Source organism: Meriones unguiculatus, chromosome 1, assembly GCF_030254825.1.
Source record: "Meriones unguiculatus strain TT.TT164.6M chromosome 1, Bangor_MerUng_6.1, whole genome shotgun sequence".
In the NCBI taxonomy this organism is placed as follows: Eukaryota; Metazoa; Chordata; class Mammalia; order Rodentia; family Muridae; genus Meriones; species Meriones unguiculatus.
This window is the reverse complement of record NC_083349.1, coordinates 122,121,253-122,139,267: the sequence shown is the minus strand read 5'-3', so window position 1 is coordinate 122,139,267 and position 18,015 is coordinate 122,121,253. Positions and strand designations below refer to the sequence as shown.

At 47.5% G+C, this 18,015-nt stretch overlaps 1 protein-coding gene across 4 annotated transcripts in view; it reads left to right on the top strand.

Moving 5' to 3' along the window:
• Lpin1 (lipin 1) overlaps positions 1-18,015 on the top strand; it is a 55,009-nt gene that overhangs the window by 15,225 nt on the left and 21,769 nt on the right. The window contains exons 6-14 of one of the 4 annotated variants that reach the window (XM_021628328.2): positions 429-527; positions 3,060-3,189; positions 5,925-6,228; positions 6,952-7,045; positions 7,836-8,026; positions 9,912-10,005; positions 11,476-11,545; positions 14,205-14,282; positions 14,435-14,527. In XM_021628328.2, coding sequence (XP_021484003.1) covers positions 429-527; positions 3,060-3,189; positions 5,925-6,228; positions 6,952-7,045; positions 7,836-8,026; positions 9,912-10,005; positions 11,476-11,545; positions 14,205-14,282; positions 14,435-14,527 — 1,153 coding nt within the window. The remainder of the gene's footprint in view (positions 1-428; positions 528-3,059; positions 3,190-5,924; positions 6,229-6,951; positions 7,046-7,835; positions 8,027-9,911; positions 10,006-11,475; positions 11,546-14,204; positions 14,283-14,434; positions 14,528-18,015) is intronic. The other 3 variants (XM_060366101.1, XM_060366100.1, XM_060366104.1) reach the window with 3 other exon arrangements.

The window sequence follows — 18,015 nt, the reverse complement described above, 5'->3', positions numbered from 1 at the left end:
AAACACAACGGGTCTTTTGTTAGCTTCCTATCTTTGCATCCCAGAAAGTTCATGCTGATGGGCTGGAGTGCTTCCCTAGCATATGTGAAAGTTCTGGATTCTCTCCCCATCATGCCATAAAACCAGGCACAGTGGTTCACACCTGCATTCCCAGCACTTGGGAAAGAAGGGCAGAAGTTCAAGGCCATCCTCAGCTGCAAAGCCAGTTGAGGCCAGCCTAGGTAACAGGAGACCCTGTCTCAAAAGAAAGTTCATGTTGATTTCCTACCAATTTCAACATAGACATACCTTTTGCTGTTCAATAGCCAAATATTTTCGTCTCTTAGAGTTATTGCTGAGAGTAGAGAAACGGGATAAGAAATCTCATTGAACTGACTTGTGATTTTTTTTCCCCCTTTTTTCTGTTGTATATCTTTCGGTGCCTCCAGCAGCCTGGTAGATTGCCAGAGGACTCCCCCTCACCTGGCCGAGGGAGTTCTTTCTAGCTCTTGCCCTCTACAGTCTTCCCACTTCCATGCTTCGGAAAGGTAGACTAGTTCTTACAGAAAGCCATGATCTAACCTCTTAAGTTTTACCTTTACCCAGTGACTTGTGAAGAAACTTACTGACTAGAAATTTTGATCTAACACTTAAAATTACTCACTAATCAACTTACTTATGAAAAATATATGTACATCCTTTTATTTTAAGTTGTAAGTAGGTGATTAGACGTGTCTATTTTATTTTAAAGATGTTTACTTTCATGTGTGTGAATGTGTGCGTGCATGTATGTCTGTGTACCACATGCATGCAGTGCCCAAGAAGGCCATGAGGGAGATGGATTCCCCTGGAAACTAGAGTTACAAAGGATTGTGGGAGTTTAACCTGGGTCCTCTGAAAGAGCAGTGTGTGCTAGTACTAGTAACCAATGAGTCCCGATTATGCTTGTTTAAAATTTAAATTTCTTTTTGCTTCTCGGAGGCTTGGTGTCTGTGAGAATCCTGGACCTAAGTTGCTTCCTGACTCTGTAGGTGGCTTGAAAATTAGGGCAGGGAACCTGAGACTGAGGTCAAATCTTTTCTGTGGTGGGCCATTTGACAAACAAGCCTACAAGCTACTTTTAGAATACCACTTTGGTATATAAGTCAAGCCACTTACTGTAAATATTTAAAAAGCCTGTTAGGCTGTCTGTGTAATGGATCCAGACACACTCCTTAGCATCTCTAGAACAGAATCTAGAGCGGCCTAGGAACCAGCCATGGGTTTGTATTTTTATTAGGGCCAAGTGTCTTGAGATTTCTCCTCTCAGTCCTCAGTGTTGCTTACTTTGTGGACATTGCTCATGTACTTTTGAAACTTTATTATGAGAGTAAGCACAGATTAATTTCTATCTGGGGAACATAACTTCTACAAATTTACTTAAAAATTGACTTCACTTTTAATTGTATTTACTGGACACCCCACCCCCGCACAGCCCTGTGGATTTTGTTTGTTCTCTTGAAACAGGATCTCACTAATGTAGCCCTGGCTGGCCTAGAATGTGCTATATTGTTTTATAGACAAGGCTGGCTTGGGATTCAGAGCTCTGCCCCGCCTCTTGAGTGCTGGGGTTCAAGATGCTCACTGCAACTTTGGGCGGAAAACATTTTATTTTTAAATATGCGTATATGTGTTTGCCTGTCTGTGTGATTTTGTGCAAGTGTAAGTGCAGCTCAGAAGTGGGTGCTGGATCCCCTAGACTTGGAGTCCCAGGCAGTTGTGAGCTGCCTGATGTAAGTGCAGGGATCTCCAGACATCTGCGAGAGCAGTTTACTTTGCTGCTCTACCTCTCCAGCCATTTCTGTAGTTCTCCTGTGTGGTGTAGGCCCACCATTGTGTGTGTGTGCGTGTGTGTGTGTGTGTGTGTGTTGTAGCTGTTATTGTCGGGTTCCATTGTAGAAGTGCTCATGGAATGATTTGCCAGAAGCCTCCTCTTCACAGACATGGTTAGAACATGAGGGTTGCCCTATGGCAGCCTACTTTGATCGGAAAGATCAGTGGTTAGTGGGTGCTAAGGGAAAGGGGGAGCCTTTTCTACCTCACTGTGACATGAGGACCAAATAGCCTGTAGTCTGGCTTCATGGAGGCCCCAGGACCAGGCTATCCATGTAGGAAATCTCCCAAATAGATATATGTTACAAGTGGTCCTGGTGTTGCATGCACTATGAGGAAATGCCATCTTGAGTTGGCGATAGGACTTAACTCAGATAAGCTCAGCCAGGGGAACAGATATGGTTTGCGGAGAAGCCATTTCCTGCTTTGTGTAAAAAGGCTATGTTCCTCTTGAAGTGGTGTGGGAGAATAAAGAGGAAGGCAATTAAGGTTCCATTCCTTTCTGCCGCTCGTCTTGGTGTCTGTGAGAATCCTGGACCTAAGCCAATTGCTTTGGCCCAAATTTGGCTGAACATGACACAGGACTTGGTTCAAGTGTTAGGAGTAAAAATGTGCGCTGTGACTTAGGAGCTGGTTGCAGAGTGAGCCCTGCGGTGGGCTGACACAGAGAGCCTTTTGACAGATTCCTGCAGACAGCTGCCTCGTGATCCAGGGTAATGCAGTTGGTATACAAGATATTTCCCTGTTCTCAAAGATAGTGTTTAAACCTGGAATCAGCTGGTCAGGACCTGTTTGCACTGGCCTGAAAGCTGAGGTGCTTGGTAGGAAAATGAGAGCTCAGGGGAGAGGCCTGGGTGTGACATAGGGCAGCAGTTTGTACCCAAGAACCCCTCCCCCACTTTTCATCTCTCTTTGCCCTGTTTCGTCTCTTTCCTCTCCTCTTCCTCTTCTCCTCCTTTTATTAGTCTTTTTTTTTTTGAGAGTTTCACGTTCTGATTCTATCACTCCCCTCTCCCTCCAACTAATAGCTCCTTCCTTATTGTCCTCCAATTTGGCTACAAGGCTGGTCACCTTGTTGGATGTGGTGCACACTGACCTCTGGTGGCCAAAGGAAGGACTGTCAGAGGGAACAGCCTGAGGGTTATGTTTTCGGGCTTACTATAACTATTCTCTTCTCTCTCAAATCATGGGTTTGTATTTCCTTAAAGTCCTTCAGGCTCCCGGCCTTCAACGCCAAAAAGTGATTCTGAGCTGGTCAATAAGTCTGCTGATAGGTTGATGCCGAAGAATAACCTGGAAATGCTCTGGCTGTGGGGTGAATTGCCCCAGGCTGCAAAGGTAAGACTTTCAATCTTCATTCTACAGCACGTCGGGGATTTCTAAGTATCTCCAATTGCATGGAATTAATACACCAGCACAGCAAAGGGATGCACTATCAGAGCTCTGACGCTGCGAATGTGTTCAGGCTGGGGTTTGTGACTGTATATTTTGAACGTAGGAACCTACACTGTATATCACAACTGAGTGCAAAGTCAGTAAAGAAAACAACGCAGCTTGTGTACAAGCTAGAAGCTGCAAAGAGAAACACTTTCCAGTCTTACTTTCGTGAGGTCAGTGACGACCAGAGAGATGTCATTGGAAAGGAGCTGTGGAATCTGAGCCCTCTGTAAGAAAGGCTGAGCTATCAGGGAAGGCTAGAAGACACTTGCAGCCATGTTCTTGAGAGAAAAACCACTGTGTCGGGGGTATGGGGTAGGGGGTGGAGGTGCAGTAGAGATCAGGAGAGGTCGATGGAGTGACAGTGAAGGAGCTGGGCCTCGGAAGCAGGAGTACAGAGTGCAAAGGTTTCAGCTCATCAGTGCTGAGTAGTTTTAACATCTAGTTGGTGAGATCTTGGTCTTCAACCTGTGTTGAGTGTGGTGGAGGTGAGGGGGATCTGGGAGACACATTGCCTTGAGTGTGAGTTCTCCACCTTGATAGCAAGGTGGCCTTGGGCCAGGAGAGGCCTCCGTACCTTTATCAGTGAACTCTAAGAGTAGACAGATAGGCTAAAAGAAGTAATGCATACAAAGTCTGCTTCCTCAAGCCTTCTCTAAGCGCTTTAAAAAATATATTTACTTTCAATGGTGTCTTTGTACACGTGTGTTAGTTTTTGCATATAAATGCAAGTGCCCAAGGAGACCAGAGGCGTTGTATTCCCCTGGAGCTGGGGTTCCAGCTCGCAGGGAGCCAGCTGCCTGACTTGGCTGCTGGGAACCTAACTCAGGTCCACTAGAAGAAGAGCAGTGTGCACCCTTGACTTATGAGCCATGTCTCCGGCTCTGTATTCACCTTCTTTCTCCTTGGGTGTGCCTCAGTTTCTCCCCCTGTAAAGGTTCATGTATATAGTGGATACTGTATATAGTAGGTAAATTTCCAAAAAAACAGGATGACAATATTTTGTTTCAAGACACTCTGTCTCATGTTTCAGTGCGTTACAAACATCTTAAATGATGTCATCATTGCCTTTAAGAATAAACCGTAAGGTCTGGGCGTGCTGGTGCATGCTTGTCATCCTTGCACTGGGGAGGGAGCGGAGGCAGAGGTAGGCCTGGCCCAGCAAGTTCTACACAGGGAGGCCATGTCTGTGGTATATCTAGTACACATACATATATGCATGAGTATACACATAAATACATGCGTGCATATGCATTATATCTGTATCGCAAGGTCCTTAGAGGCTGTTATGGCCCCTTGAGCCCCCTTTCAGTGCACATACTATGCTTACCTGAGTGAGGACAGAGAGTAGGTCTGTTGTGACTAGCTACGGATGCCCCCTTCCCCCTCCAGCTTGTATTTCGTTCTTTCAGGAACATTCTAATTTTCCTGTCTGTGAGCCTCAGTGCTGGTCCAGCGGCCATCTTAACAAATTCACATCAGTAGTTGCTGGAGAGACAGCGTGGAAGCGCAGACGTGCCGCTTGTGGCCGAGGGCTGTAACTGCAGAGCTGTTACAGTTTTTGTTTGGGAGCCACCCAGGGATGTCAGATAGGGAGGGCCCTACTGGCGCACATCAGTTTTCGTTTGTAACTGCAGGTCTCTGGGTGGTAAACTTCCGTCCCCTGCAAACTGATCACCACCAAACCCTCTTCAGTCACATTTCTGGGGGGACACTGGTGAAGTCTGATACATGTATCCAGGGAGATGCAGGCTGTACCTTCTCACAATTCGTGTGTAACATCCGTGCAGCCTAATCCCAGGTCCCAGACAGGCTGTGCCTGGCCAGCAGTGCGGAGATCCCTAGTTTTTTTTTTTTAGCCACTGTCCTCGCTGCCTGCCACCCTCTTGCCCTGTAGTAAGAGAGAGTGCTTTTGCAGGGTTCCCCTCCCCCACACTGTCCTGCGTAGGAATGCATTTATTCTCATTATTGCAGCATAGCCCACCATGAGACCGACTTCCCGTTCTGTGGAAGGCCATCAGGGTGGGGAGGTGCTACATGCACCTATGGGCCTCAGCATACTTCATTCTCCGGCACTCCTACCTGGCAACTGATGTTTTCTTTCTTCCCTGTGCTTATTTGATTTTTGCTCATAATCATAAACATAACTGAGATCCAACTAGACTTGGAGGAGAAGAGGGAAAATATGGGAATCAAAGCGCTGCAGGGAGAGCACAGAGCTCATGGGAGAGTGGGTGGGAGGGTGGGGGGTTCTCATCTGCAGCAGCGATGGCCTGGTGACAGATGTGTCAGCGTTGTCACAGCCAGCAACAGCATTCCTCCTGTTCATCTTTGATTCAGTCTGGGCCCAAAGTGCTCCACAGCTCCTACTGGGCCGTGCTGTACCTCCCAAAGACACTGGTGTGCTAGCCAACCACTCAGTCTTGGCAATGCAGGTGAGACCCTGGGACCCACTGCATTTGCCATGGGCAGTGATGTTTTTTCTGGAAGCTTTGGGGATCATGTTCTTGGGTTCTGCAGGCAAGTGCCACAAACCATTGCTGCTGACCTCTTGTCATTTGGTTCTCCATCTTTCCTCTTTGCCTGGGCTCTCAACATTCTTCAATCCTGGTCTCTCTTTCTCTTTTTTCTTATAGTCATCTCCTCTGCACAAGATGAAAGAGGGCAGCCCCTTAGGGGGTCGGAAGATCGCTGATAAAATTCACTTTCAGACCATCCATAGTGAGTCATCAGACACTTTTAGTGACCAGTCACCAACAGTGGCCCAGGGGCCGCCCGTCCACCAGAGCAAGGCTCAGATGGAAATGCAGTTTGTGATCGAGGAGGATCTTGAGGCCTTAGGAGCGGCGGCCCCACCTTTACCAGTGGCCGAAGAGCTCAAGCCCCCAGCTGCCAGCACAGCACAGCACAGCAAGACAGATTCACCTTCCAGGAAAAAAGGTATGGAGCTGAGCGTGGGGCTCAGGCTACCCCGAGGCACACTGCCCCCCAGACACACTCCAGCCCCATCCAGAGTATTAAATAAATCAGAAAAGTCCCACATCCATGGCATCTGTCGTTCTTTAAATCTTCAGTCGGTGCTCTCTTGCCAAGTGAGGAGATTGGCTTGTCCCTTGTCCCAGTGTGGGCTCAGACATGTCTCTGGGTTTCCCAACCATGTCTGTCCGCAACAACGCAGCCTGAGCGGCTCACCATCCGTGCTGCGCAATGGTGATGCTGAGCCCCACCCTGCTTAGCCATTAGCTTGGTGAGGTGCTATGGGTTTGTATGAACCAGCTACATAACGGAGCAGGGAGCAGAGGAGAAGTCAGTGGACATAGTACCCAGGGACCCACCATGCAGCTAGCCGTAGGGGTGCTGTGTCTTGGGAGTATCAGCAGGGAAGTGTTGAGGCAAGGTTTTGTCAGCCACAACTAATTGTAAACATGGTGATGGCTTCTGTGTTGAGGGCTTAGAACCTGTCAGGCCCAATGTGGATGAGTGCTATGATGCCACTGTCACACGCAGAAGGGAGTTCTGCAGTGACGTTCTGGCCGGCGTCTCACTGTGTGGTTCTTGTGAGGCAGGACCAGCGATGGTACTGGGGAGCAGATGAGCACTGGGCTCAGTTGCTGTTGGTTTCTAGGATAACGCGTCTCTGACCCATTTCATGCATTCTTCCAGATAAACGGAGTCGACACCTCGGAGCTGATGGCGTTTACCTGGATGACCTCACGGACATGGACCCTGAAGTGGCTGCACTGTATTTCCCCAAGAAGTAAAAAGTTCTTTTCACTACTCAAACTGCTTTTTTTTTTTTTTTTTAGATAGAGTCTAATTATAACTCTAGGGTATCCTTGAATTTGTTGTGGTCCTCCTGCCTCAGCTTCTTGAGTGCAGGGATTGAAGGCTTAAGCCATCGTATCTGGTCCTGATACCATTTTGTGTAGTCTTGAGAGCAGCCCGCCTTATGTTGGCTGGTCAGTGAGAAAGCAAGCACACTGAAGGCCCATGTTTAACCTGGGCACAGCCTCAGCTCTGTGCTGTGTAAGACTGTCTCTCTGTCTCTTGTCTCTGTGTGTGCGTGAGAGAGAGGCGGGGGAGGGGGGAGAGAGATGGCTGTTCTCTACCCTCTCTGCAGGAATGTGGGCTCAAGGCTCTCTGATGGAGGAGCATGAGGCTGGGTTGTAGTGACCGCTGGGAGAGACCTTTGTATAGTCCTCCCTGGAGAGGGAGTCGTACCCAGTCTTTGGGGGGAACAACCTAGTCATAGCTCCCCTGAGGTATAGGGAGGACCAGTGCCCTGGTGGGTAACAGTGGCCTCCCAGGCACACACCTTCTCTGGGGTTTACTTCATATGAGTTTGGAGCAGCGCTGGAGAATGTGACAGGCCACCCCGAGGTATTTCTTTTGACTTTGCTGTATGTACTGATGTTTTGATGGCAAAGCTGCCCCGAGGTGACAGAGCTTCTCTGGGATGGTGCAGCTTTCTATAGGGTCATTTGATATAGTAGTAGGAGTGAGGATGGCGGGATGCTCAGAACAGCTTCTCTTTCCCTCCCCTTCAGTGGAGATCCTGCTGGGCTCCCCAAGCAAGCAAGTGACAATGGAGCCAGGTCAGCTAACCAGTCCCCACAGTCGGTGGGCAGTTCGGGCATTGACAGTGGCGTGGAGAGCACCTCGGATGGCCTGAGGGACCTGCCATCCATTGCCATCTCCCTCTGTGGTGGCCTCAGTGACCACAGAGAGATCACTAAAGGTACTAGGCTGTACATGGCGGCACCCCCTTGTGGCTGAAGGTCAGAAGGCTCTGGAGCCCAGGCTTTTAGAATGGGTTCTCTATCCCATGGCTGTAGTTGATGAGTGCATGGAAGGCTCACCGTTCTCCAGCCCCACACGTGTGAGGTTGCAGTCAGCTGTCCTCAGAGTTCTGTCAGGGTGCAAGGGCCTTCAGGCTGTTGGGGCCATTCATCCTCAGAGGCAATTGTTGAGCACAGTTGGGTGTCCCCGGTGCCCAGGGCCAGCCCTGAAGAATGTTCAGGGTGAGCCCGTTGCGGGAGGGAGGACAGGGGAGCAGGTGAGGGTTTCTGTAACAGAACTTTGAGAGTGTGTGAAATCTCTGCAGCCCCACAGGAGAGATGGTGCGGGGGGGGGGGTGGTGGTGGTGGTGGAAGGTTGAGTCAGTTTGGAGAATTCTGGAAATGTTTTTCTGATGGGTTCCAGAGGCTGGTATGCTGGTAGGCCTTACACATACCATCTGCCATACTGGAAATTTAAGGCTTTAGTGTGACAGATGCCTGAGACCCGTGGTGTGAGGTGTGCCTGAGACCTGTAGCTGGTGTGGCAGCAGCGATTAGCTGTTGAATTCTTAAGCCAGACCTATTTCCTGAACCTTTCCTCTTCCCCTTCACTACTGCTTTGTCTCTCCACCCCATCCCCCAGTGGCTTGTGTTTCTAGCAGGGGATTGGGTCCTCTTCCGATCTGAGTGCCACCAGCCCTTTTTTAGCAATTCGTTCCTTTGCATCTTATAAGACCACAGTTCTGACCCCTTGGTCCATTATATTCCTGAGCTGTGATGGGGTAGCTGTCTCCCTAACCCACTGAAGGAGTAGTGAAGCTGGTAACTTATTGGCACTTCCTGCCTGGTGCGTGCACAGTGGGGTGGTGGTGGGAATTCCAAGGTCCTGTGTGATCAGATGTGGCTAGAAGCCCCAGAGAGAGAACTCTGGCCTCCACTATCATTCTGAAGGTTCCTGTGGAGGCCAGTCTGGGTTGACATGACAAGGAGGTACTTTTCTTCCTGACAAGTGTGATCCTCTGTGTCTGCTGTCTTCTGGGTCTTGGTTCTACCTAGAGCTTTAGAATCCCCAAGGGGAGGAGTGTGTGTGGATTGGGGCCATTGAGACTGAGCTCCAGTCAAGAGCGAAGGCATGGCATGACTGAATGGGGAAGTTGAAGGAAGTCAATGTCTTTGGCCAGACACCCAAAGGCTCTCTGGTCCAGGGCTGAGGACTGGGCCTGCTGATTCTGCAGCCTACCTGCCTGGAGGGCCTGCTGTGGGCTTGGCAAGGCTGCCCTCCCCAGGGATGAGCAAGGATGAGCATGGTCCATGCTGGGCCCTCCACCGCCCCGGCTCCCGCACTTGGCACAGATGACAGTAAATGGCATTGCTACTGCCAGCACGGATCAAGCCCTCATTCTGGGCAGGATGCTGATGGCCATCTGTTCCCATCTTTAGGACTCCCTGGGAAGTGGCCATGATCGTCACGCTCATGCTAATGGGGAGATCGTTGAGGCTTGGGGAGTTCCATCACTCATCACTCCTCTCAGGTCACCCCAACAAAAGTGGCTCAGGCTGGTGTCCAGGAATTACTCTGCCTCTACATGTAGGCTCCACCCACAATGTGTTTGTTGCTGTTGTAAGAACCCCCCCCAAAAAAAGAAAACAAACACACAAAACCAAACACCAAGGACAAGCTCCCTCTTTCCAGGTGCATTTTGTAGGATCTGTGGAACTGTCTGATGAACTGCAGTTCATAAACTCTCAGGCAAACACATGGGAATGAGCAAGCTGAAAACTGGCCTGTTTCTTGAAGAAATACACTCTGACTTTTTCCCCCCTGTCCTACCACTGTTACCACAGATGCGTTTTTGGAACAAGCCGTGTCGTATCAGCAGTTTGCCGACAACCCTGCTATCATCGATGACCCCAATCTCGTGGTCAAGATTGGTAATAAGTAAGTTCTTGTTGACAGTCCTCTTGGCAGTGGCGCCGTCTGTTTCTGTCAGGCTGTAAGGAAGTCTCTGCTAAACTTAATTGTTGCCCTTTATTATTTGTAAAATCCTGTGTTCCCGTATAGCTTCTGGGTTGAGATTGTGGAGTGTGTGTTTGTGTGTATACATGTATGCCTATATATGTATATGTATGTACGTGTGCACATATGTATGTCTGTATGTGGAGGCCAGAGGTCCACAATGTCTACCTTTTGTTTTGAGAAAGGGTCTCTCCATGTAGCCCTGGCTGTCCTGGAACTATGTAGACCATGTTGGCTTTGAACTCACTGAGGTCTGCCTGCTTCTCTCTCTAGTGGCTGGGATTAAAGGTGTGTGCCACCATGCCCGGCTTTCTACCTTAGTTTTTGAGACAGGGTCTCCTGGTTTGGCTGAACTGGCTCATAAGCAAGCACATGGTATCTCCCCTCTACACCTCCCCAGCAGGTGGGATTATGGGCCTGTGCCACCAGGCCTGGCTTTTTGTGCGGGTGCTGGGAATCTGAAGTCAGGTTCTTAGCTTTCATGGCAAGCACCTCAGCTACGGAGCTGTCTCCCTAGCCCTGCCTTGTGGATTTTAATATGCGCCTGTACCAGACCTTGAAACAGACCATTCTATGTTCCTGTGCAGCTGCTGGGCTGAAATTATTGAGTCTTGTGGAGTGTGTGTGTGTGTCTGTGTGTGTGTTCAGTGTAAGTGTATATATATATAGTGTGTGTATACAGGGTGTGTATGCATATATATCATACATGCTCATATATACATATACATACGGGTGTATGCACATACATGTATATACAAATACATATATGCATGTATGTATTTATGCATATGTACATGTACATGCATGTATATATGAACATGTATATATATGTATCTGTATACATGCATGCATATATATATGAGATATGAATGTGGTGCTCAGAATGGAACTTTGGCCCTGTCTGTTCCTAGTTGCAGTGGCATAGCTGCCCTTTAGTTTGGAGACATCACCATCTGAAGTCTTGTGGTGTGCAGAGGTGTCTTCAGACTGTCCATAGACTTCCCCGACTGAGAAGGTTGCAAGTGTTTTCTGTGTTGACTTAGGAGGTTCTGGAGTAGTTGCCTGTCCTTTCTCTAGGAAGCTCAGTGGGACATGGTTTAGAGAAGGACCACACAGTGGGACTTGGCCTCTGCCCAGCTAGTGGATGTCTGTGTGTTCACCTTACTGCCTTATCTGCTGCTGACCCTTCACCTGCTCCATGGCCATGAGGTGAATGGGACAAAGGGAGGTATTGTGTAGATAGGGCTGATGTGGAGAGCTGGGAAGGGAGCAATCACACTGGCTTGTTCAAGGACTTCATTGTGGCTCCCCACCTTTCCACGACACTCCACATGGCAGTAGAAACGCTTTCTGTCCTCACTCTGACCTGACACCATCTCCTTGTCTCATTAGGTATTACAATTGGACAACAGCAGCTCCTCTACTTCTGGCGATGCAGGCTTTCCAGAAACCTTTGCCAAAGGTGAGCGCTAACACGATTAAGAAAATGGGCCTGAGGAGGTATAGGTTAATGGGGGAATCGCAGTTTGACTTTAGAAACCTGAGGCCATGGCATCTTGATGCTCAGGAGTACCCATATCAACATTTAAATTGTCTCTTTCTTGTACTTTATGCTTCCCTTCCTCACCAGGGCAAGACTCTCAAAACATGGTATTGTAGGTGCTTGATCCCACTCCCAGCACCTGCTATGCTACAATTACAAGTGGGCGGAGAGGGGCAGACACTAGCTGCAGAACCAAGTGAGGCTGAGGAGAGAAAGCATAGTGTGGAAGGGTGGGAAAGGAAGGGCACTGGGGCAGGTGCGGGGGCCTGCCGTCACAGTGTTGCTAAGGAGCCAGCCCTGTGCCTGGTTCTCCAAGGCAGGAGTGAGGATGGGGCTTGAGTAGCTCAGAGCCTGCAGGGGAGTAGCTGCAGGCCACGGTGAATGAGGAAGGCGGACCCTCCAGCCACACAGTGTTAATCTCCTCTTCCACTTGCCTGGAATTGCTCAGTTCTTCTGTGTCCAGTCTTCCTTCTACATTTTGAACATGTTCTTTGGGCTGTGGAGTCACAGTTTTTAGACAGCCTTGTGCTTGGCGGCCAAGGCTGTTGCAGTCTGTCAGATCGTCCTAGAATTTGAGATTCTTAGGGGTCAAATCACACTTTGTTTAGTCTGGGCATGCCTTCTGTGTGTGCTTTAGTTTGCCGATGGTGGCTAAGTGTTTGGTAGCCCAGCTGAGGCATGCTCTGTAAAACAATTTGTGTTATGTTCCTGCCTGGTTTTTTTCCTTGTATCCACAGCCCAGGGTACAGCTTACAAAGTAGTAAGGAGAGAAAGAGTAGTACGATAGAGATGCAACTTACAGAGGAAGGGGCACACAAGGCTGCAGAATGGCACAGTCCCTGCCATTGACCTGCCATTGACCTGCTATGACCTAGTGGGTTAGAGCTTTGGGGCTCTGCTAACAGTGTTTTTCTAACCCATGATTTTCTAGGGAGCATTTAGTCTTTATTATGCTGTTGGCCACGTAGCTGGTATGTTAAAAATGGTCTCTCATCTTCATTTGTAAAACACCCTGAATTGTCTTCTAGTCTTTCCTTTCATTTTAAATCTTTGACCCATCTGTACTTTATCCTCAGAGTAATTGAGGGAGACTTGGGGACTCACTTTTCCCTCCTCCCAGATGATTACTGAATCAGGATCCTTTCTGTTATGGAAAATATTATCAGTAGCTTCAACATGGATTTAGTGTCTTATTGATAATAGAGGTAATGGTTGGCAGGTTGTTGAGTCAATGCCCTATGACTTTTGGTGGCTCTGTGATTTTCGGTGACCATACTTCACACATTTCCTTACGTAAAAACATCCGGAGTAGAAATGGAGGCAGGAGGATCCTTTATGCTTCATTGCCGAAGCTTGGTTACTTCTATACTGGTTCTTGGCAATGCCACAGAATGAACATGGATGACACAGTGCAAGTGGGGTTTTTGTCTCAGGAATCGGGCATACATCCCCTGAAAGCCTTTCCGAACTTGTTGCAGCCTGGTTCTGGACCACAGTTTGGAGGAAAGCAGGTGCTTGACTCACAGGGTCACCCCAGGGTCACCCAGTGTCATTGTTAGATAGCCTTCTGCTTGATGATTGGTGGTGGTGGTTTCATTTCCCTCAGAACTGAAGCTGGTTTCTCAATCTGAACTTTAGATTTTCTGTTGCAGTGTTGTGTTTACTCACAGACCAACACTGAGCCTTGTAGACTGCTGTAGATTTAACGCCCTGCAAGACTGGTGCCTACTCACAGTAATCCTGTCCCAGGGTTTTCTTTGCTGTTTTTGTTTGTTGGTGAACCTTAGACTCCATCTGAAAACTGTAATCCTGTTAGGTATTTTCTCTTAGGTTGCGGGGCTTGTTTTTGTGGATGGACTTGGTCAGGGTGGAAGAAGAGGGCAGACTGTGTCTGTAGACTGCTGCCATGGGCATTGTGAGCATGGCACACATTTTAGTGGGCTTGGTTTGTACTCTGTGGCAGATGCAGATCTTTTAAAGTAGGAACTGCATATTTGAGGCTGAATCTGTGAAGCATTTATCTGTCTACCTGCCTGCATCCTGTTGGGCTGAAAGACTAAGTCTTTCTTCATTAGCTGAGGTAATAGCTACTTAGTCATTCTAAATGAAAGAAGGAAAATTAGGTAACATTTGCCTTGGTCCCCCAAATAGCCTTAGGACAGATGTTACTCCTTGGAAATGTCTATAAAATTATTATTTTATATTTAATCTCCTCCATCAAACTTTGATGTATTCAAGGGGTCCGTGTGATTTTTGTCTTTAGCCCTTGGTTTTTAAATCAGTCTGCTAAAGTTGGTCAAACTTTGAAGACTTATATTTAAAAAAAAAAAAGCCTTTGTATTTTGACTTTTGTTTTACAGCTTTCGGATCCTGTATCATAGTGATCATTTTTTTTTTTTATTTTCATGTTTTATTTTGTAATCATCGTATTGAAGCTAATACTATTGTAATCAGTTAGCCATTTTAATTTGAAAACTTAAGATCTACTAACCGCTAATGGTTTCTAACACTTTCTTTCCTGTTGTTGTTGTGTTGTATTTTGTTTGTTGTTTGTTGGTTCTTTTCCCATCTTCTTAAGTCTTCATGCCTCGGTTACCTCCATGTGATTGTGGACGCCATTAGGTTCTGCCTTTCTAAAATTTTCAGCCCACCCACAGTATGTTGCGTTGTTTTATTTATGTTTTTCGTCTCCTCCTTTGATTTGCACGTACGTTTTCTTTTGAGTGCGCTAAGTTGATTTTCTTTTTCTTTTTCTTTCTTTCTTTTTTTTTTGGTTCCATTATTTATGTTACCATCCATTTAAAACAGGCCACTGTGGAATCCATCATGAGAGATAAGATGCCCAAAAAGGGAGGAAGATGGTGGTTTTCCTGGAGAGGAAGAAACGCCACAATCAAAGAGGTAAGCAGGGAGCGGGATGTGGCAGGTGTACCCAGTAGGGTTTGGTTTCGTGTAGTCAGGTTTATGCCCATCAGTTTGTGTAAGTGAAATAGATGCAAGCCATGATACCAGGTTTCGGTGAGTTGACCCTACTGCAGAGGGGCCACAGGCAGAAGGAGGAGGGGCCAGCAGAGCCTGGCTTAGTCACCCTCTGGCTTACGGACCCAGGTCAGGTTGTTCTCGAACTCTGCCTGTCTTTATCAGTCAGAACATGTGCTGGGCACGCGTCTCACTGCTGGGACAGAACACCTGACAGCAGCAGCGTCAGGGAGGTCGATGTTATTTTGGCTCACGGTTTGAGAGTAAGGCCCACCGAGGAGGAGACATGAAGGCAGCAGAAGCTTGCAGCAGCCTGTCACATTCTCTCCACAGACAGAAGGCAGAGAGCTAAAGGCTGGTGTCCAGCTGGCTCTCTCCTTTCATCCAAGGACCCCAGATCGTGGGGTGGTGCTGCCTGCATTTAGGGTGGGTCTTTCCAACCTAGATCTTGCCAAGTTGACAATATTAACCGTCTCAGAAGGGTTTCATCATAGCTTATGTTTTAAAATATGTTATGCTGATGAGGACAACTCAGTGAGTCATGCCGTGGCTGTTGACTGAGCCTTTTTAGTCACATATCTGAAGGGTCAGGCCTGATGTGTGTGGATTTGATTGTGATGTCCATGAACGGCCCTGGTTTTTGGGTCTCTCTCTCCATCTCTCAGCCTGCACACCTTCCTTGCTTGGCCTCCAGGCTTTTCTCCGATCTTTCTTAACTGCTCCTCCTCTAGCCAGTCCCACAGTGTATCTTAAGGCCCTCTTTTCTGCTTTTACCTCCTGGTTTTATCCGGTCACTCACACGTGCATTTAGGGGCGCCTTCATATCTTATTTTCAGACCAGACAATCGTTTATATTCCACACCCATTTATCATGCAGCCAGTGAAGCAGAAGCTTCGAGGCATGCACGTGAGAGTTGCTCTTGGGCACACTTAGAGTAGGGACTGGCTCCACTGCCCATCAGTGGCTGGACATGGTATTTATTCACACACACTCTATGGAAGGCTGTGAGGGCATGGATTGAGTGCTGCTGAATCTGAACATTTCCCCTTCCAAGAGTCAGACCTCCTCCCCCTCTCCCAGGTTGCCCTTAAGCTGTGTCCATTCTTGCCTCCTCTTTCTCATTCTCTGTACTGTAGTTGGATTGGCCTGTTTATGATGGTGATCTTAATTTTCCTAATTTATGTTACTCCTTGCTTAAAACTTTTATTGATGTGTGCATAGATGTATATGGTAACTAATGTTCACATATCTGTGAGGGTGTGTGGCATATGTGTCTGTGAGCGAGAGTGTGTGTGTGTGTCTGTGCTCTATGTCTGCATGGTAACAGCTTTGTATGTGTATGTCTGTGGTGTGTGTGCTTGAGCAGGTCAGAGGAGGACATTGGGTGGTCTTGCTCTGTTACTTTCCTCCTTATTCCCTTGAGACAGTGTTTCCCACTGAATGTGGAGCTAGGCTGCCAGCCAGCAAGCTCTGGTGAGCCGCCTGCCTCCACCTGACACAGCTCTGGAGCTACGGGTGTGCTTAGCTGGGCCTGGTTCGTTACCTGGGTGCTGAGTGCTGACTCAGATCCTCTTGTTTGTGAAGCAGATCCTCTTGTTCATTGATCCATCCCTTTAGCTCCTGCTTCCCAGGGCTCCTCCAGTGATGGCCAAGGTCCTTAGCATCCTACAATACTTAGTGTTCTAGCTCTGCCCTCCCTTGCTAGTCCTATCTTTTATTTTTTTAATCACAATTGAATCTACCCCAGGGCCTTTACACATGCTATTCCTCTACCTCCCCCTTCACTTAATTAATCAGCAACTCAGTGCCTCTTGCCAGACTAAGCTGGTCTACTATCTCTGCTCTCATAGGCCATGGCCTTTCCTTTGTGAATCTTGTCAAGATTTATAATTATACACTTATTAGTGAGACTATTTGACTAACATTTCTCACCTCCTCCACACCCTGAATTCCACTAAGATAGAAACCACTGACAGCTTTGTTTACTGTGGTGTAGGGATGTGCTATGTATTTACTTCTGAAAGGTAGTATGAAAAAAAAAAGCAGAGTGTTCTGTAAACACTACCAGAAACATCACTGAACTCATGTGATGCTGTGAGTTCAAAGGGAGAAGGTGCCTTGAAAAGCCTTATGCTCATCTAATTACTCTTGGACATGCTGCTAGCTTGTCTGTGCACTGCTACCTGCTGTGTAGTCTTCAGGGGTTTGAACAAGTCAGTACAAACATGGATGCCATCCTGCAGCGGACTTAAAACATAAAGGGCTTTCTAGTTTTCTCACCAGAGGGTAGAATGTTCCAGAATTTCAGGAAAAAAATACACTTCAAAGACCTCTTATTTGTTGTAGGCTATCTAGATTCTCAACAGTTAGGCTTGAGGGGAATGCCTGTGTGAAGTAAGGGGTGTTTATGAAATTGTTTCTCTCAAGAATGGAAATATAATTGTTCATGCAGATTCATGTTTCTGAATTAGCCTCGTGAAAAGTTCTTAACTGTAGTAGTCACATCACCTACTTAAACCTTTCAACTGATAATAGATGACTGGTTATGTCAGTTTCTTTTTTACTTATAAAAACAAATAGCAGCCTGGTGTGGTAGTGGTGCATGCCTTTAGTTCCAGTACTCAGGAGTCAGAGACAGGTAGAGCTCTCAAGGTCAGCCTGGTCTACTAGCCTGGTCGAGTGAGTTCCAGGCCAGCTAGGGCCATATAATGAGGCCCTGTCTCAAAACCAAAACCAAAACCAAACAAAATAAAAAACAGAACCAAACCAAATCCAGTCCCCATCAGCTCATACAATTATAAACAAATCCCAACCAAGACCCTCCAAAATGAACAAACAAACAATCAAACAAAACCCAATAAAGTAAAGTTGGGCATGATATTGGATGCCTGTAACTTTAGCACTCAGGAGGCAAAGGCAGGAGAATTGGCACAAGTTGGTGGCCAGCCCAGGCTGCATAGTGACTGTCAGGGCAGCCAGGACTTACATAGAAAGACCCTGCATCGAGCCAACCAAACTAACTAACTAACTAACTAACCAAGTAAATAACTAACCAACCAACCAACTAACCAAGCAACCAACTAACTAATCAACCAACCCGCCGAAGGAATACTTTAAATTAGTTTCTAGCGCTCATCCTTGAAGATATTCACTGTTAGGCTGATTTACGTCCACCCTCCTTGAGACAGACTCTGTCTTCCTGTCTCAGCTTCCCTAGTGCTGAGATTATAGGCACGAGCTACCATGCCCAACCTAACTGGCTTGCTTTATTAAAACATGACAGTGGAAGTCACTAGCCTGTCTCCTTACAGAAGGACAAACACAAGGGAATTTCACTGTGTCTCTGTCATCTTTGACATGTTCCCTGGCCTCTTCTGACTCAGCAGTAGTTCCCAGGTCCTGTCCTGGC